At 42.8% G+C, this 23,876-nt stretch overlaps 1 protein-coding gene across 1 annotated transcript in view; it reads right to left on the reverse strand.

Moving 5' to 3' along the window:
• Nucleotides 1–1,063: 1,063 nt before the first annotated feature.
• Nucleotides 1,064–23,876, reverse strand: part of ALX4 (ALX homeobox 4) — a 115,758-nt gene continuing 92,945 nt past the window's right edge. Inside the window, 2 exon segments of the mRNA XM_042459735.1 lie at nucleotides 1,064–3,053; nucleotides 13,579–13,707. Of these exon segments, the coding sequence (XP_042315669.1) occupies nucleotides 2,730–3,053; nucleotides 13,579–13,707 (453 nt within the window). The 3' untranslated portion in view covers nucleotides 1,064–2,729.

Here is a 23,876-nt window from a genome sequence, read left to right on the forward strand (position 1 = left end):
GAAAGCAAAGGAATTTCTACCTAACCCCTACCTCGGGTTTTTCCTCTCCAGGAAAGCTCTCTGGCAGTTTCCATTTGTTTGGGAGGAACCCATGTTTCAGGAAGGAACGATTTGAAGGAGACACAAGCAAAGTGTTTTCAGCTGGTTTGCTGGCAGAGGTGGTGTACCTATACTTTCTTAATTTAAATACCTTTTCTTCTGAAAATGACAGAGATCTCCTGTTACTACCCGGATGCTTGTACATAAAATAATGCAGGAAGAGAAAATGGTATGCCTTGGCTCTCTTTAGAACTAAATATAACACACATACAGGAAAAGGGGAGAATGCACTCATATTTTATTGCCCATGGCCTTCTCTCAGCTTTGGTCTTTATTTAATCTTCAATTAGGCTACATGTAATTGATGGTAATATCTCCTATAGCTGACTTAATAAGTCAGTATGAAATCAGTGTCTGTATTCTTGCTAGAGAACTATGCTAGTGTGAAATTACTTGCACAAGCAGTTATGCCTTCTCAGAAATTGCCTAAGTGTAGTGCACAAGTGCACATAGAAACTTTGCCCTCAGTTTTGGTTGGTTGGGAGCTAAATGGCTGTTGCATAATGGGTAAGCTCAAGGAAGTAGCACCCATTGCACAACTGTAGGATTGTGCATTAACTACATTGGACTTTACTTACTCTGTGCCAAAATGTATAGGGCCTTGGCCAGTGTGTGTGTTGTGGGAGCAAAGAAAGCTATTGCAAGGAATTAGTACAGGCTGAGCCTCCCTTATCTAGAATTCCAAAATCTGAGATACTCCAAAAATCCTAAACCTCTTTCATGGGTGGCTAAGTTAGTGACACTTTTGTTTTCTGATGGTTCATTGTACACAAACTTTGTTTAATGCACAAAAGCATTGTTAAAATATTGTATAAAAGTATCTTCAGACTATGTGTACATGGTATACATGAAATATAAAATGAATTTTGTGTTTAAACTTGGGTCCCATCTCCAAGATAGCGTATGTATGTATGTATGTATGTATGTATGTATGTATGTATATGCAAATACAGGTATTCCCAAATCCAAAAAAATTCTGGCCCCTGGCATTTTGGATAAGAAAGACTCAACCTGTACCAATAAACACAAGAGATTCCACAAAATCTGCTACTTCAGAATGTACCATCCTATAAGTCCTTTGCTTGTCAATTGAATGAGAAAAGCAGGGTTGTTGATCTGCAATTTGGATATTCCTCTGTACCAGTGTAATCTCTGCTGACTCAGGAGATGACACTGTTTTGGCTTCTCCTGTTAGTTTTACCATGTGTTGAAGCCTTGCTTGTTGTGTGAGACCCTAGGAGTCATGTTTATAACAGCAGGTTGGAAAAGGATAGATTCCAGAGAAGGAGATAAATGAAAGATGAGGCAATTGATGCATCTTTTGCTCAATTTCAGTTGGACATTAAGATGTGGGACAACCTCTATTTGCCTGGTGTCCTGTGTGATGAATCAACATACTTTATACTCAACACACACATATACACCCCTGATTCACTCTGTTACTAGCCAACTACATTTATAGCAACCATAATGTTCTGTTATCGGGCCTAATAAACCTGTCTGTGTCATTAGAATACATGGAGTTGAAATAGTTCATGTGGGAACTATTCAACCAGAAATTGTGATCTGAGTGTTATCATTTTTCAAAACAGAAATTTGGAGCACATCCAGATAATCAGCTCTTAGTGCTACACAATCAAAGGATTGTTTGGGGTCTTGCAGGATGCTGGAAAGGGGCGAAGGTGGAGACAGAGTCCCACTCCCCAGGACTAGACAGGGGTGCTGAGCCCCCCCCCCCCCCCCAAATAATTTGGAAATGTTGGACTACCTAGCTTTCCATGTAGTTGACTCTCCTCAGGCATTATAAATCAGAAGTGTACCAAATGATCAAGCACTAAAAAAATATTATGGCAGCTATTGTCTCTGAACCCTCCCAGAAATAATAAAGGCTGCACAAAATCTAGTCTATGCACTCTTACTTTGGAGTAAGCTACACTATATGCATGGAGGGCACTTTTAAGTACACATTGTGCTTGTAAGGGTTTTCATATCTAAGGATGTTTCAATGAAGACACATGGGGAAAGTAATTTGCCACCCCGCCACCCCTGCAAGTACCTATAAGCAGGCAAATTAATAAAAACCTGCCTTGCAAATTTTGAGGTCTTGGGTGGCTATATTGTGTTTCTCTTCTTTTCTGGGGCAAGCAAAAAAGATGGGCAAAGCAGCAAGGAAATACTGGAGGGTGTTACAAATGGAAGATAACATCTTCTGGACTGTTTCCATTAATTTTTATGGTGATTGCAGGATAAAAATCTTATCTGGAAGCACCCTTGGTGTCAGAGGAAGCAGGTGGAATGAGTGTCCTTTTTCATGGGCCATCAAGAGAGTGTCTCTATAAGGGAAACATGCCATGTGAACAAAAAACATAAACTTGTCTGGTGTGATTGAAACACCCACGATTTCCTTCCAAATGTCTGTCCTTGTGTAGGGAACAAAAAAGTCCCCCTATGGTTAAAACACTCCAAATATGGTAAAATACTCAATGTGATTACACCCAAGGTAGCTAAAAGTGCTGCATTCAGATCTCTGAGGAGGAGCACTGGCTGCCTCAAGTCCAAGAGTGGATGGATTGGCTTGACTGTTCCTGTCTGCTCTGTCAAGTGTCATGAGGGCATTGGATGCAGCCCTGTCATGTTGCCCATGAGATGGCAGCGCTGTGCTCCTTGGCTTTCATCCGCAGAGCTGCAATGCTGGAGGATTTGCGGTCAGGCTCACCATTCAGCTCGTACCCGTTGATGCCAGGACTGATACCTGCACTGCCAAAGAGGCTGCCCATGTGAGTCTGCCCCACATGGGTGCCAGGACCTGAGACGCTCAGGAATTCAGAGACTCCTCCAGTTGCATGGGGATGAGCATGAGGAGACATGCAGGAAGGCACTGAGTCACAGGGCACTACACAGGCAGGTACAGGAGAGGCGGCACCATTGTTGCCAATCCAGGATGGATTCTGGATCTGAGATTGGGGTGGGGGAGATGGAAGAATGGAAAGATACCAGTTAGGTCCCTTTGGCTTATCACATGAGCATTAAGCAAAATGTACACTCTAAACAGATGGATGGGGGGTCAACTTGCCCTCCATTCTTTGTATATGTGTTGGCCAAAATCAGCAGGGCCCTTTCCTGCTCCACAACTATGACTCTATGATTCCACTTTAACTGTCATAGTTCCATCCTATGGAATCCCGGGGCTTGCAGTTGAGGAAGGGGCATTTTAAATCATCAGCCAAAAAACTCTAGTCCCTCACCAAACTCACCAAACTACAAACCCCAGGATTCAACAGGATATTGTCATGGCAGATAAACTGAAACACCATCATTGCGTAGCATGAAAGGGCCCAGGGGTGGAAATTGTATATCCTTCCAGATGTGATTGAACTGCAACTCCCAGTAGCCCTAGGCAACATAGCCAGTGTTCAACTACAGTTAAATCCGTGACCTCAATTCAACTGCTAAATCTCCAGGTAGACTAAAATTAATGGGATGTACATATGTGTTGGCTTACCAATCAGCAACCAATTCTGTGCCTCCACTCCAGTTGGGACCAATACCTACCATTATGCTGAAGGCCATTTATGTTCTTTTTTCTTTCTAGCTTTTTTGTTTCTTTGAAACCACTCCATGAAAATCTTCACACATGCTTCATGACCCAACATTTCCCATCCTTGTCATCTAAACGATCACAGTGAGCCAGGTATTTTCATCTGTAAAAATTTGTTGGTTTTGGCATTTTTGTTTTATTTTGGGTTCTTTTGCATTTTTTGCATCTTTCACATGAGTGCAAAAACATTAAGTATTTAGAATGTACATTTGATTTAAATTTGGTTCTGAATTTTGTATATTGTATTAATAATATTCACAACTGTTCATCATTTGAGTGTAATGTGTAAAAACACCCAAAGGGCCATACTTTTAAAGACAAGGAAATCAAGGACCTGTGAAATCCAAATTTCTGGAGTATATGATATTCTGGACTTTTATTTGAACCAACAGGCATCCATTTATGTATCCCCAAGGCCGGAGAGTTTTAGAATAAGACCCATCAGGCAATAACAGGTGCCAAAATTAGCTGACATTTAACAATGGGATCAGCTGTCTTTGGCTCTCTCTCAACTGTCACTTAACAGTACTTAGCAACACTCATTCCATTAGGCTACCTGAACTGCTTCCATCCCAGTTGGTCATATAAGAACTGTAAGACTGTCTCCTCATAAGGTTTTCTAGGAAGAAAGCATTCAGAGCAGGTTTACTGGTGCATTCTTCTGCACTGTACTAACAAAGGATAGCTAAAATTATATGTATTTTATGACTTTTTACTTGTTGTAATCCTGCTTCGATGTGAAGGGAGAAGTGGGAAATATAAGTAAAACATTATTATTATTATTATTATTATTATTAGTCACTATCATAGTCTCTAAGGGCCTGAACAGACAGGCCAAAATAAAGCTGCTTCGGGTCACTTTGGAAGTGTGCTATTTAAATGCTGCATGTGTTCTAAGAGGCTGGAAGTCGCGCCAAAGCCATACTCCAGTCCTAAGTACTGGAGTGAAGCTTTGGTGCAGCTTCTGGTCTCTTAAGATGTGTCATTTAAACAGTATACCTCCAAAGTGACCCAAAGCAGCTTTATTTTAGCATGTCTGTTCAGGTCCTAAGAGATCTCTGTCACCATCACCTCCCACTACTGTTGCTGCCTAGTAGCTTTCTTTCCAGAGTTTCTCTATCCTACTTGCCACTGGAACTAGCAGTTCCCTTCTGCTAATGCAACCATTACTCCCTGAAGAAGATGGATGAGTCTTATGGCTTTGAGCTTTCTAGGTACATGGACTCTTAAAAGAGTCTAGATTCTTTTAAGCTTTCCTGACACTTTCAAACTCCCTTATCATATTATGGTGTGCATCCCAAAGAACACTGTTTCATGTGAAAGAGATAGACTGTATCTCTCTATCAAAAATCTAACAAGTCTAACAAAAATTTCCCAAAAATATTGAAAAGAAAACAATGGCAAATGGACTGGATATGCACCACGTATATTCTAAATAAATAAATAAATAAATAAATAAATAAAAGCCCAAGATTTTACAACAAAAACTGTTATACATGAAGCAAGAAATGTCAATTGACCGAACTGAGCTCAGAAAGGAAGAGGCAATAAAGATCACATTGCAAACATATGTTGGGTAATAGAGCACAGCAAAATATTTCAGAAGAAAATCAGCTAGAGCAAAGCCTTTGATTATGTTGATGAAAAACTGTGGATTAATCTAAAAGATGCATAACTATTTTGAACTAGAGGCCACTACAAGATCAAAAAATAAAGAATTAGAATGGCTTCCAACCGGCAAAGTTGTCAGACAAGGATGATAATGACATTAATGGTGATTTCTATCCCTCCTTTTCCCCACTTTGTGCCTCAAAGCAGCATATAATTTTTTAAAAACATAGTTACAAATCCAAGATTTAAAACTTAAAATGAGATTAAATGATCAAAAATATTAAAACCATATTAAAACATACATCATTAAAATGCACACACACACCAGCACAACAATTAGCATGATCTACTACATTATTTGGTGGGACAGATCTTATACAATCAATCATCAAATGCCTGTTGAAACAGAAAGACTTTACGAGTCTGCAAAAAGAAAGCAAGGAGGCTGCCAGTCTAACATCTTTGGGAAGAGAGCTCCAGAGCCCTCTTCTATGTTCCCACCAGATGTACCTGTGAGGATGGTGGGACAGAGAGAAGGGCCTCAATAGCAGATCTCAAAGCATGGGTTAGTTTATATGGGAAAACACGGTCCTTCAGATAACCTGGACCTGAGCCATATGGGACTTTATAGGTCCAAATCAGCACTATGAATTCTGCTTGGAAACAATCAGCAGCTAGTGGAATTCTTGCAACAAGGGAGTCCTGTGTTGCCTGTAGCCAGCCCCAGTTAGCAGTCTGACTGCAGCTCTTTGGACACTCTGAACACTCTTCAAAGACAGCCCCACATAAAGTGTGTTACAGTAATCCAACTAAGGTGTGTGTCACCGTGGCTAGATATGACATCTCAAGGCATGGGTGCAGCTTGCACACAAGTTTTAACTGTGCAAATGCACTTTTAGCAACAGCTGAAACCTGTGATTCCATGCTCAGAGTTGAGTCCACCCAAACTGTAGACTTGCATCTTCAAGGGGAGTGTAACACCTTCCAGTGTACTGTGATAGAATGCACATTACTGGTAGAAAATAGCAGACTTGGAAAGACTATTAATGCAATTTCATGAAGAAAATGCTAAAGCTGGGTTACAGCTGAGTATTTAGAAGTCAAAAAAATAATGATCACAAAAATGTACCTAACTATAAAGCTGCTGATGAAGACATCAACTTTGTTAAAGATTTTTTTTATATCTTAGCTGAGTTATTAATTAAAATAGTAACTGTAGTCAAGAAATTATTCTAAATTAAGGCTGTTGCACTTTGGTCACATCATGAGGAAAAATTTATCATTAGAAAATACTAGGAAAATACAATGATGCTAGGAAGGAAGTAGAAAGAAAAGAAAATCACATGACAGATACTGTAGTTAGATTCAATCAGAGAAGAAATGGGCCTGGGCCTGCAGGAACGAAGTAGTTATGGACAGGGGATCTTTGAGATGTCTTATCCACAGGGTTGCCATGAGTCAAAGTCGACTCAAGGGCAGTTAATAACAAAAGTCAAGAAATCAGAAGACTAAGGCCCAAAGCAGATGGGCCAAAAGGGCTGTTCCAGAACCATGCCGGGACTGCAGTGTCAACGCAGGCCTGGGCCTGATCCAGGCCACTGCTGTGGTCCTGAATCAGGCTGCCAGAAGGAGCAGATTATATCAGCTCCTTTTTGGTCTGGTTCTTCTTGCTTGGTGAGGCATCACTGTGGTTTCTGGCAGCGTTCGGAACATGTGTCATCTAAACGCCATGCCCCCAACACGGCCCAAAGCTACATCATTTTGGCAGTGTGTTTTGGTCCACAGTCATCAGAAGTTGAAACTGACTTGACAGCACATATCACCAACAACTTATTTTATGAACTGGTGCCTGTGTTTACTTTTTCTCTTTTCTCTCCTCATCTCCTTTTCCTTTTATATAAAGTGTTTTAGATTATAAATTTGTGGACAAGGAATGTCCTGACTTTACTCTTCTGCCATCTGTGAACATTTGAGAGAGTTATGGGGGTAAAAAGCAGAGTTAAAATGATGATTTTTACTGTAACAATAACCATGATTATGATAGCAATGATGATGTACAGTGAATAGAGTTAGAACAAGCTGAGCCCATCAATATCACATCAGCAGCCATTATGTTTATTACTACAGTTAAGGTGTGATAAAGTAACATGGTCCTGACATCCAACAAATATCAGTTCCTAAAACAAAGGTGAATAATCTGCAATGTAAGAGGAAAGTTCAATGTTGATAAAATGAAGGGAAGCCCTGTTTGGGTCACAAGAATTTAACTAATTCTATTTTATATTACTACCTACTATTTATATGTATTTTGTAGATTGTACGCCATTGGCAGCTTTTATATTTTTATTAATTTGGTTATCTGTATGTACAGCGCTGTGTACATTTGCAATGCTATAGAAATAAACAACAACAACAACAACAACAACAATAATAATAATAATAATAAGTGACCATCCCAAGCCTCACTTCACATGCCCAGTGTGTCATCTACTGGACTGATAAAAATAAACCAGAGAAACAACCAGCCCTACATTTAGATCACTGTTAATTTGTTCATGCTGACTGACATAGGTTTATGCTTACATTACAAAAAATGAGGCTGCCATATTTTCCCAACGAATGTAATTGGGGGCAACAGGAACTGTGGCAGATTCAGGAGCCAATTTGTATGTCAAAGGCTATATGGATGTGTAAAAATGCTTTCCCCTCCCCAAAAAGAAAATCCCCAACAATAAATGGAAATGGTCAGAAGTGAACATTTGGTTTTGAAAAACAAGTTTGGGAGGGGTGTGTGTTTTTTATATTAATAGAAGAGGGTAGTGGTCCTGCAACCTATTTAAAAAGTAATGGGGTTCTGTGCTACCTACTTAAATGGCTCCTCCTTCAGGCTTCCAAGAAAAGCAGTGCACTTTTGGAAAGGGATTAGGGTGACACAGAAAATGTGGAGAAGACAAGTCTCACAAATGCAACCTGGGGCACGGATTGTCCACCCATTCCCTTACAGAAATTTTGTGCCTTGAACATAAGCATGGCAGGCACCAATTCCACTGATGCAGCTCCTTTCAAAGTAAAGAAGCAGTAATTTGAAAAAGCTTAGCTGGAATGATTTTCAGTCATTCATCAGTGAAAGGCATGGAGCCCCCCCAATATGTGAGAACCCAAAGAAATGTCAGCCTTCTAATCAATCAGGCCCATTTCCTGTCTAAGCCAGAACTGTCAGCCTGTCAAGGACAATACACACTTCTAATCTAGATAAGATGGCCTTTTTTATTTTAAAAAGGGCTATTTCCAGTATTTTCCTGAAGTTACTTTTTTGGACCATAACATCTAGAAACCACCACCCCCCAGCCTACATGCCTAGTGGCAATTCAAGCTGGAAGATTCTGGGACCAGGAGGAGCCATCTGCTGGCTGTAGAATTCTGAGAAAGCCCCAAAAGGCTAACTTTTACATCTTACAGGAGCCTTGGTGACGCAGTGGTTAAATGCCAGTACTGCAGTCACAAGGTTGTGAGTTCGATCCCAGATAGGGCTTCAAGGTCGGTTCAGCCTTCCATCCTTTCATAAGTCAGTAAAATAATAATAATAATAAAATTTTTATTTATATGCTGCCCTTCCTCCGATCAGGGCGGCTTACAACAAGTTAAAATACAATCAATAATACACATAAAATAAAATACACATTAAAACAAACCAACAGTAAAAAGCCCCATAGCCCAACCTCTTGGCCACGAAAGAGGAGGGAGGCCCACAGGATATTTATTCGGGGAATGCCTGTTGGAATAGGAAGGTTTTAAGGTCCTTCCTAAATTGGGCCAGGGTAGTAGACGAGCGGAGCTCTGTGGGCAGCGCATTCCAAAGGGCTGGGGCAGCTGTGGAAAACGTCCTCCGAGAAGTGGAGACTAACCTAGCCCTAGGCACCTTCAGTAGCTGCTGCCCAGACGTTCTGAGGGTGCGAGGCGGAATGTACGGGGAGAGGCGGTCCTTTAGGTATCCTGGGCCCAAGCCATTTAGGGCTTTATAGGTAATTACCAACACCTTATATTGAGCTCGGAAGCGAATGGGCAGCCAATGGAGATCTTTTAAAACCGGTGTTATATGGCTGGTCCTGGGAGCACCAGTGACCAGCCTGGCTGCCATTTTCTGCACCATTTGCAGCTTCCGAGTTTGGTATAAGGGTTGCCCCATGTAGAGTACATTGCAGAAATCCAGTCTCGAAGTTACCAGAGCATGTACAACAGTTTCTAGGTCCCTCTGGGCCAGGTATGGGCGCAGCTGGCGAATTAGCCGAAGCTGATAACAGGTGTTCTTGACCGTCGCGTTCACCTGAGCAGTCAGGTGAAGCGACGAGTCAAGAAGCACCCCCAGACTGCGCACGGAGTCCTTCACAGGGAGCGTGACCCCGTTCAGGACAGGTGGAAGCACCGCCATTCCTGGACCAGGAGAACCTATCACTAGTACCTCCGTTTTCTCTGGATTCAGCTTGAGTCGGTTTTCCCTCATCCAGCCCATTACCGACTTCAGGCAGGCCACGAGAGGAGAGACGCCATCCCCAGTCACTGCATCAGTCGGAGACATAGAGAAAATGATTTGGGTGTCATCAGCGTACTGATAACCCCGCGCCCCATGTCTCCGGATGATCTCTCCCAGCGGTTTCATGTAAATGTTAAATAGCATGGGAGACAGAATGGCTCCTTGAGGGACACCAGATGTTAGGGGTCTCTTGTTGGAGCACACGTCTCCCAGCTGCACCATCTGGGACCTCCCGGAGAGGTAGGACCGGAACCACTGGAGAGCAGTGCCCCCGATTCCCACCTCTGCCAGGCGTCCCAGAAGGATACCATGGTCTATGGTATCGAAAGCCGCTGAGATGTCCAAGAGCACCAGCAGGGACACGCTTCCCCTGTCAATGCTCAGACGGAGATCATCGACCAAGGTGACCATGGCTGTCTCAACCCCGTAACCCGCCCAGAAGCCAGTTTGAAATGGGTCCAGATAATCCGTTTCATCCAAGACCGTCTGAAGCTGGATAGCAACCACTCTCTCGATCACCTTTCCCAGAAATGGTAGCAGCGAGACTGGTCGATAATTATTATGTACCAGGGGGTCGAGGGAGGGCTTTTTTAGGATCGGTTTTACTATGGCCAATTTAAGATCCGATGGAAATAGCCCATCTCTCAAAGATGTATTAATTATCTGGTGTAACAATGATGTTACCACCGGTCCCCCCTGGGCCGCTAACCACGAGGGACAGGGATCAAGAGAGCAGGTTGTTTTCCGAACACTTCCAAAATGATACCCAGCTTGGGGAGGAGCCATTTACTGGCTATAGAATTCTGGGAAATGTAGTCCAAAAAGGTAACTTTTACATTTTACAGGAGCCCTGGTGGCATAGTGGTTAAATGCCTGTACTGCAGCCACTCACTCACAAACCACAAGGTTGTGAGTTCAATACCAGCCAGGGGCTGAGGGTCTACTCAGCCTTTCATCCTTCCGAGGTCACTAAAATGAGTACCCAGCCTTTTGGGGGCAATTAGCTTACACATTGTAAACAACTTAGGGGGTGCTTAAGTGCATTGATAAGTGATATGGGAATGTATTTGCTATTGCTATTGCTATTGGGGGCAATTGGCTTACACACTGTACTGTTTAGGGAGTACTAGTTCACTGATAAGCGGTATAGAAAATGTACTTGCTATTGCTGTCTCTGATTTCCAAATGAAACTGGAAATTTCCACTTGGGGTGTTTTAAACATGAATACACACTCTAGCTCTGGGCTTCTTTCTCCTTTCCTTGTTTTCTCATTTTGCTCATGGTGGGAAAGAGAAAGGCATTTTTCCTCACAATAACAAGGGGGCATTGGAAATCCTGCTCCTCAAACGTATCGTCTAAGAAGCTAAAAGCTGAAATGATCCTACCAAAGAGAAAAGAACGGATGGCCTTCTTTAACAGCAGCAGCAACAGGAGGCCATTTGAAAGGTGGGGAGGAGGGAGGTTTGATGCAGGGAATGTGAGATGAAAGAATGCAACTGGAGAGGATCCATATGGAGAGTAGAAAAAGGCACATCTCCAAACTGCTTGCATTCCACAGCCTTCCACCACCACTTCCTCTGGCTACGCTGCTGACCTTTTACCCCTGGCATACTACATATGCCTGGCAAAGTAGTAGGGTTGACAAGTAAGACTAGGAAATCATGGACCCTCAAACCAGGAAGACTGATAATACTATTGTAAACAAAATGACTGCCATATTTAGAATCTTGTGTACAACCCTGCACCAGGATTGGCGCACATGTTATACTTGCCAGAGGCCCAGTAAAGCAGGGCTTCTCATAGTATCTGATGTGACAGATTTCCCTCCCTAATAAGCCAGGCATTGGTGCTATATTTGTGTATTTGCATAGTTTCCTGAAAACTCAACAGATCCATCAGTGCTACTTTGAGTAGCACTAAAATATATCTCTGTATCACTCGCTATATCAGCTGTGAACAACTTAAGCATAATTATATGAAAGCCTCCATACATCTGCTAGAAATTTCAGGTAGCCATTTTATCTATGGCAAGAATTATGAGTGCTTCAAGAGTCACAGCACTGGTTTTCAAAATTTTCCATTTAGGTAGCCTCTGCTTTTGGACCCCATCACTCAGGATGCCAAGGAATGTCATAGGATAATGTTTTGTTCATCTAGCTCACTGGCAAGTGCTGTTGGGCCAATTGCTTTCTCATGTACCCTAGAACACTTTCAACAATATCATGTGGTAGCACACTGAAGAGGGAAGCAGATCATGGACTACTCTACTACTACTACTAGAATGCCCCAGCCAGAATGGCCACTGTAGTGTTTCCAAGTTCTCTGCGGATGTTCAGTACTGATGACCAAACTGTCTTTCATCTGTCTCCCATGTTTTATACAGACTTTTCAACCATCATTGATCTTCCTATGAAAGAACCTGGCCATGTTTTATGAAAGGTACAGGGTTGCCCATAAAACAATTTGGACAACTAAAGCAGTGATGGAAAATTTGTGGCTTCCCAGATGTTGTTAGATCCCCTCTCTTCAGTGCCAGACACCATGAACAATGTTCAAGGAGGATGGAAACTGACATCAGAAGGCTCCCAAACTCTCCCCACCCTAAGCTAGCGAATGGATATGGAGGGTACAATGTGTGAGCAGACGTTATTAGTGAGTTATGTTTACAAAGTTAAGTAAGGTTAGTAAGTTAAATTTAAAAGATGGTTCTTCAAGATAAGCTACTGATGGTGTGGCAACAAAGGTGAAGTCATACTTTCTGTTCATACACATATTTATTCTGAAGTAGGTCTCACTCAGTTCAGCTGGACTTATTCCCAAGTAATGTGCATAGAATTGCAGATGGTGGGAATCCTAATGTACTTCTAGTTCTTGTCAATTACAATGTCCTTCCAAATGTTGTTGGATTATAACTCCCAGCATTCTTCACTATTGGCTAGACTGGGTAACACTTGCACGCTAACAACATCTAGAGGGCTGCATGATTCCCACCCTTGGTCTACTGATTCTTCAAACTACTTTAACTTCTCTAGGTAAACAACTAAACAGAGTAAACAAAGTACATGTTGCTCCCTGCAGCAGCCTGTGGTCCAAGCAAGGAAGGAAGCTCATTTCACAGTGGCAGGTTCCCTGCTGCGACCACAGAATGCATGCATTTCTGCCTGTTTCTAAAGCTCAGGAGTATATTCCATAATGGTTACAAAGGCTTAAATTACCCTATATACTGTACTCAACTATAAGTTGACCTCATGTCTAAGTTGAGGTCAGGTTTTGGGGCTAAAATGATGGATTTTGATATGACCAATGTATAAGTCGAGGGTAAAATTTAGGGGCATGTGACAGAGGAGCTATAGGATGAAACAAAGGAAAATGATGCCAAAGAACTTTAAAAAGTTCCAGCAGGCATAACTGTTTGTGCTCCCACTAAAGTCTGGATGGATGAGAGAGCAGTGCTTTCAGGACAGATTACACTTTTGCCTTTCACCAAGGGATGATTCCATTTTTATAAGAGTTAAAGTACAGTACTTACATTGACCCATGGATAAGTCGACTCAGGTTTTTGGGGGCAATTTTTTGACTAAAATTTCTAGACTTATACATGAGTATATACAGTAATGCAACTGAACATCCATTCACTGAATTGTGCAATACTTGTTTCATTCAACTGTTTCTCACTTAATGTAAAGTAGAGCCTTTGTCAGCAGCTGAAGCACAGGGACACTGGTGACGGACACTCACCTGGGCATAATTCTCTGCTCTAGTTAGCAAGGGCAGCTCATAGGCTGTGGAGAAGTGGGTGCGAACCTGTTGCATTTGGCCAAACCGCTCCCGTTTCCTCCATTTTGCTCGTCTGTTCTGAAACCACACCTAAGAAAATAAGCACAAGAAGAGCCACATTAGGGAACACATGAGTTGGGGAGTATTATTAATATCTTTACAGCTTTAGGCAAACATTCCCCCCCCCCCCCAAGAAGTAAATGACTTGAAAGACAGAATATTTTGCTAATTTATGAGGTTGGAAATGACTGGTTAAAAATGAATTTGTTCGCCCTGTTATATTACAATTTTTAATTAATATTGAGGTTTCTCCTCAGGAAGTCTACGTGTTGAACTCTTAATGGTTAATGATATTTCTCTGAAGAAGTGTAAAAATGTAGACTCACAATATTACACAACAACACTGAAAATGGAAGAAAATCTACACATTACACATTACCAAAGATTGGCAATGAGTCGACTTTAAAGTGGTAATATTGAAAAAACATGCACCTAGACCATACTGCATCATCTAACAGTTCATTAATTCATTGACTGATTGAGGGTATTTGGAATGTTTGCTTTGCAATAGGTGTATGGCCCTAAACTTATTCCCACCTGGGTGCCCAGACTCACCACCACATTCCACCCCATCACCACAGATTTCCAAACAATTCATACAGCTTTCTTTTTCCCAGCTGCTGCTACCCTAGAACTAGCTAGGGAAGCCAAGAAGGCTCCCTCTTTGTTGTTCTTCCATTGGCAGGTCAAAACCTTTCTATTCCAACAAACCTTGAGGCACTGACTGCAAGAGCATTTGATAGTGTACTCTTCTAACAATTTTTAAAAATCTTTTGCCTTTTAAAACAGATTTGTTTTAAATAGTTTTACTTCTATAGATACTTTAATAGCATTCTGTACACTTTTTCTTATGTCTCTGTATGTGTGTGTGTTTCTATCCTCATTTTAATCTTACAAACTGCCTTGAGTCCAAGTTTCAGAGAAAGGTGGACTATAAGTGAATTGATGATGATGATGATGATTGAGGATGCCTCCAGTATCAAGATATCTAATCAGGAAGAGGGAAGAGAAGGCTCATAATTTATTTCCCAACAACTATAATAGAGATATCCATCCCAGCCAAGTCTTACCATGAGAATCTCTGTGAAGTTATTTCCATGAGAATCTCTGGGCTACAGATTGGATAACTTTTTCTACACACACACACACACACACACACACACACACCTCATACATATCAGTCTTTAGATGCTGCAGAAAGAGTGAAGTCTACCTGTTCCAGATGGTGGCCTCCATATGATGCAGAGACTCCATTACCCTAAGTGCCAACCCCTGTTTCCAAAACAGGGTCAGCTATTGGACATTTTACACCTTGGACAGCTCCTTTCAAGTTTGAATTAAACATCAGAGTTCAATTCTAAACCTCTGATAAAAATTGGATACCCTTAGAAGGAAGACCACACTAGAGGGAAAGAAAGAGCTCCATAGAAGACAGAGACCGTGCCACAGTTTGCTGTTATTGCCTGTTCTGCTTTCTGCTGCCTCATTCCCTGGTGGACAGCTGCCTGTTTTACATATCCCTCCAGGCCCTCTCAGGTGGTGGTGGTGATGGTAATGGTATCATCATCATCATCATCATCATCATCATCATCATCATCATCATCATCATCATCATCCCACTTTCCCCCTAAAATTGGTATTCAAAGCAGCTTACAATGTAAAAGCACAGTAAAATTAAAAACATACAAAAACATGTAGTATTGAGCCAGATGCTGACAAATTGCCAACCAGACTTCCACCTATTGCCTTCCACCCCCTAAAAGCTGTGTGCCTGAGGTAGTTTCAGGGGGATGACTCCAAATAGGGGGTCTCATTTTAGGGATTCACTTTGGAGGTGGAGTGAGGGTGAAGGCCAGTGCACCTGCTGGGAAGGCTGGGGGGGTTCTCTTTAACAACTTGGTCTGCCAGCAGATACAATGCCTCATACAGACAGCAGGGGAAGGCAAGCAAGGGATCAGGGATCAGTCATAGGTACAGTAATGGGTAGAGATTCATTACGGGGAGGTAATAACACCTCCCATTTCATTGTTTCCCATTTCAAATAGCCTGCACATAGTCCTGGTCCTGGATTTGGTCCTGGATGTATATGATGACTTGGCCTGTGGCCTGTCTCACATTCTACTGAGTCTGAGTGTGTGCATTTGAAGGAAGGTGACTAGGATGGAACAGGAATTCTGTTGGCATACTACCCACCCTTCTGCTCAACAGTCTCCCTTCTGAACTGACAGAATTGGTCTCATTGATGGTGCTGGAGTCCTCCCCGATTGTTTTGCTGAGGTACTTCAATATTCATCCTAAGACCACTTTCAAGGGAGAAGCTCAGGCCTTCATGTTCTCTGTGATGACCATGGGTCTGTCCCAAGTAGTATCTGGTATCGCACAAGCTGCAGGACACACTCTCAACTTAGTTTTATGCTGAGCAGGATGAGTGTAGAGTAACTTTCAATAGTTCTGTTGTTCTGCAGTTTTGTTGTCATGGGCAGATTACTACCTGGTGGGGTTTAGACTCACTGGGATTCAGACCCTCTGCATGGGTGGGAATCTGATTAAGATGATCAGCCCCAGAAGGCTTATGGATCCAAGTGGATTCCTGATGGCTCTTGGGTTGGTTTCCGGGTGCCATGACAGGTGATTTTGACAAAGTGGTGTCAAAAGACAAAGCCCTGCTAAATCCCTTAGAATGGGGAAATGACTACTGTGGTGGACACAATTGTGCAGCCTGATGGTGTGGACAGGAGCATGGGAGAGGTGAGAGCTACCATCTGTATATTGGATCCTTGCCATTCCTGGCTGTTTAAAGCTGCCAAAAAGGGACAGGTTGAGTGGGTAGTGGGAGTGATCAATCCCTCACTGCAGCAAGGTGCTTAAAAGAGGCCACAGTGAATCTATTACTAAAAAATTAAACAAACAACAAACAAACACCCCGTACTAGACAATTCCACTCTTCAATATTCCTCCAATATTCAAGGTCCTGGAATGTATTGGGGCCTCCCAGTGCCAGGGGTATCTGGTTGAAACAGATTATCTAGACCTATTTCAATCTGGTTTTAAGCCTGGTTGTGGAACAGAGACAGCTTTTGTCACCTTTGTGGCAATGCCAGGAATTGCATGGGGCAGTGACTTTTGATACCAGCAGCCATTGTGTTCTTCTGGGTCACCTTTCTTGGATGAGACTCATAGGCACTGTTTTACTATGGCTTCAGTCTTTCATGGAGGAGTTACTAAGAACACAGTTGGGGGAAGGGAATCCTGGCCATTGGTCTGTGATATCCCTCATGATTCAGTTCTGTCCATCATGCTGTTTAATATCTACATGAAACTGGTGGGAGAGGTTGACTGGAGATTTGGGATTCAATGTGACTGATGACACCTTACACTCTCTCCTTTTCATATAACCCCAAGGATGCTGTTTCAGTACTAAATCAGTGTGTTGTATATAATGGAGTGGATGAGGGCAAACAAACTGACATTTAATCAGAGGTTCTCCAGATCAGTCAAAAGGCAGATCAGGAAACAGCAACCGAGATTCAGCTGGATGCAGTGGCACTCCCCTTGGAATCTCAAGTTTGTAGCTTGGGTATACTCTTGGACTCATTTCTGAGCCTGAAAAACCAGGTTTTGGCAGTGGCCAGAAGTATACCAGCTATAGCCTTGAGATCTCAGATTAATCACAGTAGCACATGCCTTGATTAAATTTCATTTGGATTATAGAAATGAACTGTACATGGGAAACCTTTGGAAACTGTGCAGAAACATCAACTGCTCCAAAATGCTGCAGCTAGACTGCTGGCCAGGGCTGGTTATAAGGATCATACACATTTCCTTGTTGAAACAACTTCACTGGCTAGCTGAGTTAGCCTGAGTGATCATAGAATCATAGAAATATAGAGTTGGAAGAGACCACAAGGGCCATCCAGTCCAACCCCCTGTCATGCAAGAACTCTCAGTCAAAGCATCCCCGACAGATGGCCATCCAGTCTCTGTTTAAAGACCTCTAAGGAAGAAGACTCCATTACACTCCAAGGGAGTGTGTTCCACTGTCGAACAGCCCTTACTGTCAGGAAGTTCTTCCTAATGTTGAGGTGGAATCTCTTTTCCTGTAGCTAGCATCCATTGTTCCAGTTCCTGTTCTCTGGAGCAGCAGAAAACAAGCTTGCTCCCTCCTCAATATGACATCCCTTCAAGTATTTAAACAGGGCTATCATATCACCTCTTAACCTTCTCTTCTCCAGGCTAAACATACCCAGCTCCTTAAGTCATTCCTCATAGGACATGGTTTCCAGACCTTTCACCATTTTAGTCGCCCTCCTTTGGACACATCCTTTTTAAATTGTGGTGCCCAGAACTGGATGTTCAGGGATTGTAAATCTTGATTTTTCCCACGTCCTCACATGTTGAAAACAATGAAAGAATTTTTCATTCTGTAACTTCAAGACACTCAGAATGGTTTGCATTTTGTGCACTTTCCCCAAATATATAGCAAAAAACAACGTAAGCAGGTTATAATGTTCTTTTCTCACTTTTCTGCACAAAGTAAAAAAGACTATGCGTATAAGTTTTTATTGCAAAGCTGAACAGTTTGTCAGACTCTTACACAGTTCTCAAAAAGTGTGCACTTTATGTTGTACTCAGATCAAAACAACCTCTGTGCCATTTTAATTCCCATGTAAGTTTCTCAGTGTATCAGGAACTCCAAATTTGTTAGATCCAGTATGCTATGCCTGAATTGGGAAGATAGGAACAGTTTTACAAGGTTAATGTTTCAAAACTGAAGACTTCCTGAAACCATAATTGAGTCAATCAATTAAAGTAAACAAGATTCAGCCATGAGGATCAGCTGTGAGTCCAAATAGCCATATGCTTCAGGCCAGGCTTTAGTTTGTGTATATCACATGCAACACAAGCTAATTTTTTAGAATGACACCAGTAGCTACCAAGGACTATTTGAGATTTTTACTATAGCCATCGCTTTATGCAGCTGTTAAATAAGGGAGGATACAAATGGGCGGCTCCATGCTGCCTGTCTTTACCCCTCGTTGGCTTCTTTTTAGGAGCGCCATAATGGTGTTCTCGTGCCTTGCCGCCACTGCCACTGGTTCCAGCAAGTGCTGCTTGGGCATGCGGAAGCCCGCACATCATCGTCACGGACCCCATGTGGGCAGGGCCATAGCAAGATGGCACACGGGCGCTGCTAGTAGGGCTGGGCGCATATGGATGTCCAGCCCTACTGAGCCCTAAAATTGGCCACAGGACAGCACTTTGTGCCAGTCTGTATCAAATCTAAATCTTGAAATAATGGCCTAAAGCAAAAGTGGGAAAAGCACAACCCTCCAGATGTTATTGAACTGAAACTCCCATCAACCCCAGCCTGTGTAACTGGTGAAGCGGAATGCTGACATCTGCAGTCCAGAAACATCTGAAAGGCTTCACTTTTGCCTAAATCCAGTTTTTAATTGCACCTAGAATAGACCTATCAAATCAATAAAACTTATGTAAAAGTTGACTTGTTAAGCTCCCACCAATTCATTGGTCTACTTAGGCACTGAACAGACCACCCCTAAGGGGCAGCCTGCAGCCACCTCTTTCTTCACTGGACCGGGGGCATGGCAACTACATGCCACAGCCCCAAGCGGCTCTTTTTTGGACTGTGGAAAGGGTGCCATAGCCACCGGTGTTGCGGCTTTTCAGTGCTCCTTTGACACTTCGTCATCTGGATGCAGCGCCAGAGGAGCGCTGTGATGCCGCCTACCTTGTGGTTGGATGCAGAACGTGACAGCAGTGTTAGAGAAGCATTGGGGCATGCGTTGTGTGGACACCACACCCACACTCTGCCCCCAGGGTAGCATTTATTGCTGGTCTGTTAAGGTCCTTAGTTGGGAATAGTTGGCACCTCTTGGAATTCAAAACTTTGTGCCCTGTTTCAGATGTGTTTAGTTCACCACCTAGTCCATAGCTGGGCATGGTCTGGAAATGGTGGGGGCAGGGGGTGGAGAAACTGACACATATTGGACTAGTGGCGCTTCTGGAGCTTTGGAAGGCCTTGGGGTGGATTTGAGGGCAATTAAAAACAACAGCATTGTTTTCTCTCTGCTGCCCCAAAGGGTAGAACCAGATATAATGGTTTGAAGTTGCAGGAGAGTAGATTTTGGTTGAACATTAGAAGGAACTTCTTGACAGTGAGAGCAATTTGGCAATAGAACCAATTGTTTAGAGAGGTCGTAGGGAGTCCAACAAACACCACATACTGTAGACTACATTTCAGAAGAAGAAAATGGCAAAACCACCTCTGAGTATTCCTTGCCTACGAAAATCCTATGAAATTAATGGACTCGCCATTTGTCGGCAGGTGCTTTGAAGGCAGGTGTGTGTGCACGCATATGTGTGTGCTCACACACACAAATACATGATGCTGAGGTAGGATCCTGTACATGGCCATTTTCAAAGTGTACATTGTAGGTGTAGAATGCCTATATGGTAGGTCTGGTTCTCTGTAATCTGTCTCAAGTCCCATTACTCAGAGATGATGATAAGGAGCCCTAGTGGCACAGTGGTTAAATGCCAGTACTGCAGCCACAAGGTTGTGGGTTCGATCACTGGGGCTCTAAGGCTGACTCAGCCTTCCATCCTTTCATAGGTCGGTAAAATGAATACCCAGCTTGTTGGGGGGCAACTGGCTTACAGATTGTAAACCACTTAGAGAATGCTGAGTTCAATGATAAGCAGTATAGAGATGTAAATACTATTGCTATGATGGCAGTGAAGATGTGGATTTTGCAATAAAAGGTAGATTGCAATGTCCTGCCTTGATTCATGATCCTTAGCATGCTGATGTTAATATCCAGTTTTATGCTGTGTCCTTTCCCACAGCCCAGCTGCTATGTCTCTTAGCAATTAGGACAGTGCTTGGGGACCCCCCTCCATCCATCTACATCTCTTCGGTTCTCACAACATCTCTCTCCTCTGCTTAGGCATGGTACTTGTAAATGGCTGGAGTCAGATTTGCCACTGATAGCATTTTGCTTTGATCTCCAAGAGGACATTTCTCTCTTCCTGTTTAAGCTCTCTCTCTCTCTCTCTTCTTCTCCCTGTGTGTGTGTGTGTGTGTGTGTGTGTGTGTGTGGCATGTATATGCATATGCTTTCAAGTCACCTGTCAACCTATGGTAACCCCATGAACTTTTCATAGGATTTTCTTAGGTGAGGAATAGTCAGAGCTGCTTTTGCCAGTTCCTTCATCTGATATATAGTCTACAGCACCTGATATTTGTTGGTGGTCCCCCATCCAAGTGCTAACTATGACTGACCATGATCAGACAGGATCTGGTGCCAGCAGTGTATTTAGGCCCTTTAAGGGTTGCAAAGCCATATCAATGACCTTGAGATTTTGTCCCCACCTGGTCCTGGGACAATTTACCACTCATCCAAACAGCAGCAACGGCAAGAAGGTTGAAATGTGAAATGGCTTGGGGTGCATCAGTTCCATGAATATGACAGCCATGTTCATTTGGGTTGGAGGAGTTTTCCTCGTCTGGCCCGCATCCCAGTGCAAGAGATGAAGATACGGATCCATTAAAGGGAACCCCAGGGAGACTATCAGGTCAAACACTGTATCTTGTTGCCATGGAGAGGCAGCACAGGAGCCAAACTGAGCTGCATCATCTTTGAAACAGGATTGAACACTTAGGTAGTGAGAGAATAGTACTATACACTGGGACTGAAAGCATATTTTCTCCTCATCTGTCTGCTTTCCCTTCACCCTAGGTTGACATTGCTCCCTCCCATAAGTAGTCCAGCTGGCAGCCAGTCACAGACCTGGCCAGCCCCATAGAGCTTTTGATCTGCAGATGGGAGCCCATTATGGTGACCCTGCTGGGTAGAGAGGAATGGAGAGCAGGTAGAGAGGGAGCTTTACAGTGCAAGCAGAACATGTGTTGCACACCTGTGTCCATTCCCATACGTTGCAAGCCCACTTCTTTCTGTCAGTTTGTTAAGAGCCCACCATGGGGCTGCTCTTGAATATGCATGGCCTGCTTCATCTAAGCAGTCTAGAGCATCCAGGAGTTGCCCTTGGGCAAGCAGAAACCTTGACAGACAACTTCCAGAAGTATGGGGTGGGGTTGTGTTGGCAATGTGTGTAAAAGCCCAAATATCAAAGCAGCTTTCATATTCACAGGCTAAAACCTTCAGAGGAATAAAATGACCCTGGGCCTCTGAGTCAGTTTGAAAAGGAAATAAGATTTTGTTTTACATTTTTTGAAAGAGCAGCACTCACAGTTTTGATTGACAGCGTCCAATACCTGAAGCAGGCAAACAACAGTGCCATCCCAGCAGGATGAGTTTGAACTCCCTTCCCCCATAATAGGGCTGGCTAGCCAAGTGTTGAAGTAAGGAATGTAATATGCAGTGCCATACAAATATCCCTCCACTGTGTCACTTCCATGGTAAATTCATCTCCATGGTTCCTGTGCTCCAGTGGTAGGTGACATCTCATCCCTTCATGTTCCACTTACCATTGCTGTGGCCTTTAAGATGGAAGGAGGACAGCCAGGAATTTAATTCCCATCCCACCATAAACTTTTTCTTGTGCATCTTGTCTTACTGAGATTATAAACCTGTGGGCAGCCACTCTGGAAATCTTTGTGGCTGAAAGCCAAGGGATGCTTTAATTAAGGAAAGGCAGCTATGAAGGAACTAGCCAAGATCTTAATGTGCAAAGTTATAAAACTGAATACTAATGTTAGAATCGTCCAAGGCATTGTGTTCTCCATTACCATGTACAGATGTGAGACGAAAGCAGATAGCAAGAAAATCAACTCATTTGAGATGTGGTGCTGGAAAATAGTGCTAAGGATCCCGTGGACAGCCCAAAAATCAAACATACACGTTCTAGAACAGATCAAGCCTGAGTTCTCACTGGAAGCCAAGATGACTAAATTGAGGCTGTTGTACTTTGGTCACATCATGAGAAGGCACAACTCATTAGAAAAGACAATAATGTTTTCATATATATTAAAAATGAATGGAACATAAACTATGACTTGTGTTAAAGAGATTTAAAGATAATCAGATGTAAATACAGAGAAACCTCTCCTCAGTAAGCTACCTTTTGATGTGGTAATGCCTTTGGCCCCATTCCCACTGGCCCAGTTAATGTGGGTGGAACTGGGTAGATCCGGATGCCCCTCCCCCAAATCTCTCCGTGAGCAAGTGCCCACTACAATTGAGGGGCATTTTAACCCAAATGCCTTATTGGGTTTAACTTGAGGGCACCTGCTGTCAATCAAGCAATCGTCATAGGTGACGTTTGCAGGGGCATCGGAAGTGTCCTCCCCCCACCTTTTTTTAAAGAGCCATGCACAATGCCCCAAAGTGCGCACCTTTTGTCAATTTAAAATCTCTTTTGTGTGTGAGTGTGGGGGCATTTGGGTCAGTGCAGGGTATGATCTGCCCTTGGCCCCATTTTCAACCCCAAAATGCAGTTAATGCATCCTGTATCCCCCACTCCATACCACCCCAGATTGCCTCTTACATATGTAATACTAATACTAATACTAATACTAATACTAATAATAATAATAATAAATTCCTCACCTCGGAAATGCCAGAAAAGGATGCAATTGCTTTGCATTCTTTTTTGCTTTTAAAAGCAATTCAGGGCTGCCCCTGAATTCCTTGCAAAAACATGTATCGTTTTGCCAGTTGCCTAATTGACAAGAGCAACAAATGTAACATTCGCAATTTTGGATTGATTTGCAAAGGAAAAAAAGGCTAGCCCATTTGCAACATTTCCCCTTTGCTGGAAGCCAGCAAATGAAAGGGAAAGGGAACAAGCTGCCAGCCACATTCTATCTATCTATATATCTGCCACAAGAAAAAACAAAACAAAACATGCACATATTTTGTCAAAATTAATTTTTAAAAAATAAAAAAAAGGGAGGAAAGTGCCTGCTGGGAGCTCCGTTCATGCCCTGCCTTTGACCTGACCTGAACTGCCCCCTTTCCTCCTGCTTACACTTTGCCATTGCCTTCCACTGAGGCTGAGAGAGAGTGACCTGTCAGTTCCAACTGACCCATGGAATCAATTGGGAATAAAAGGGAAATGCAGCACAGGCATTCTGACTGTAGCATCCACATATAATGTTAATAATAATAATAATAATAATAATAATAATAATAATAATAATAATAATAATAATAGCT

This window comes from Sceloporus undulatus, chromosome 1 (assembly GCF_019175285.1).
Source record: "Sceloporus undulatus isolate JIND9_A2432 ecotype Alabama chromosome 1, SceUnd_v1.1, whole genome shotgun sequence".
Lineage (NCBI taxonomy): Eukaryota > Metazoa > Chordata > Lepidosauria > Squamata > Phrynosomatidae > Sceloporus > Sceloporus undulatus.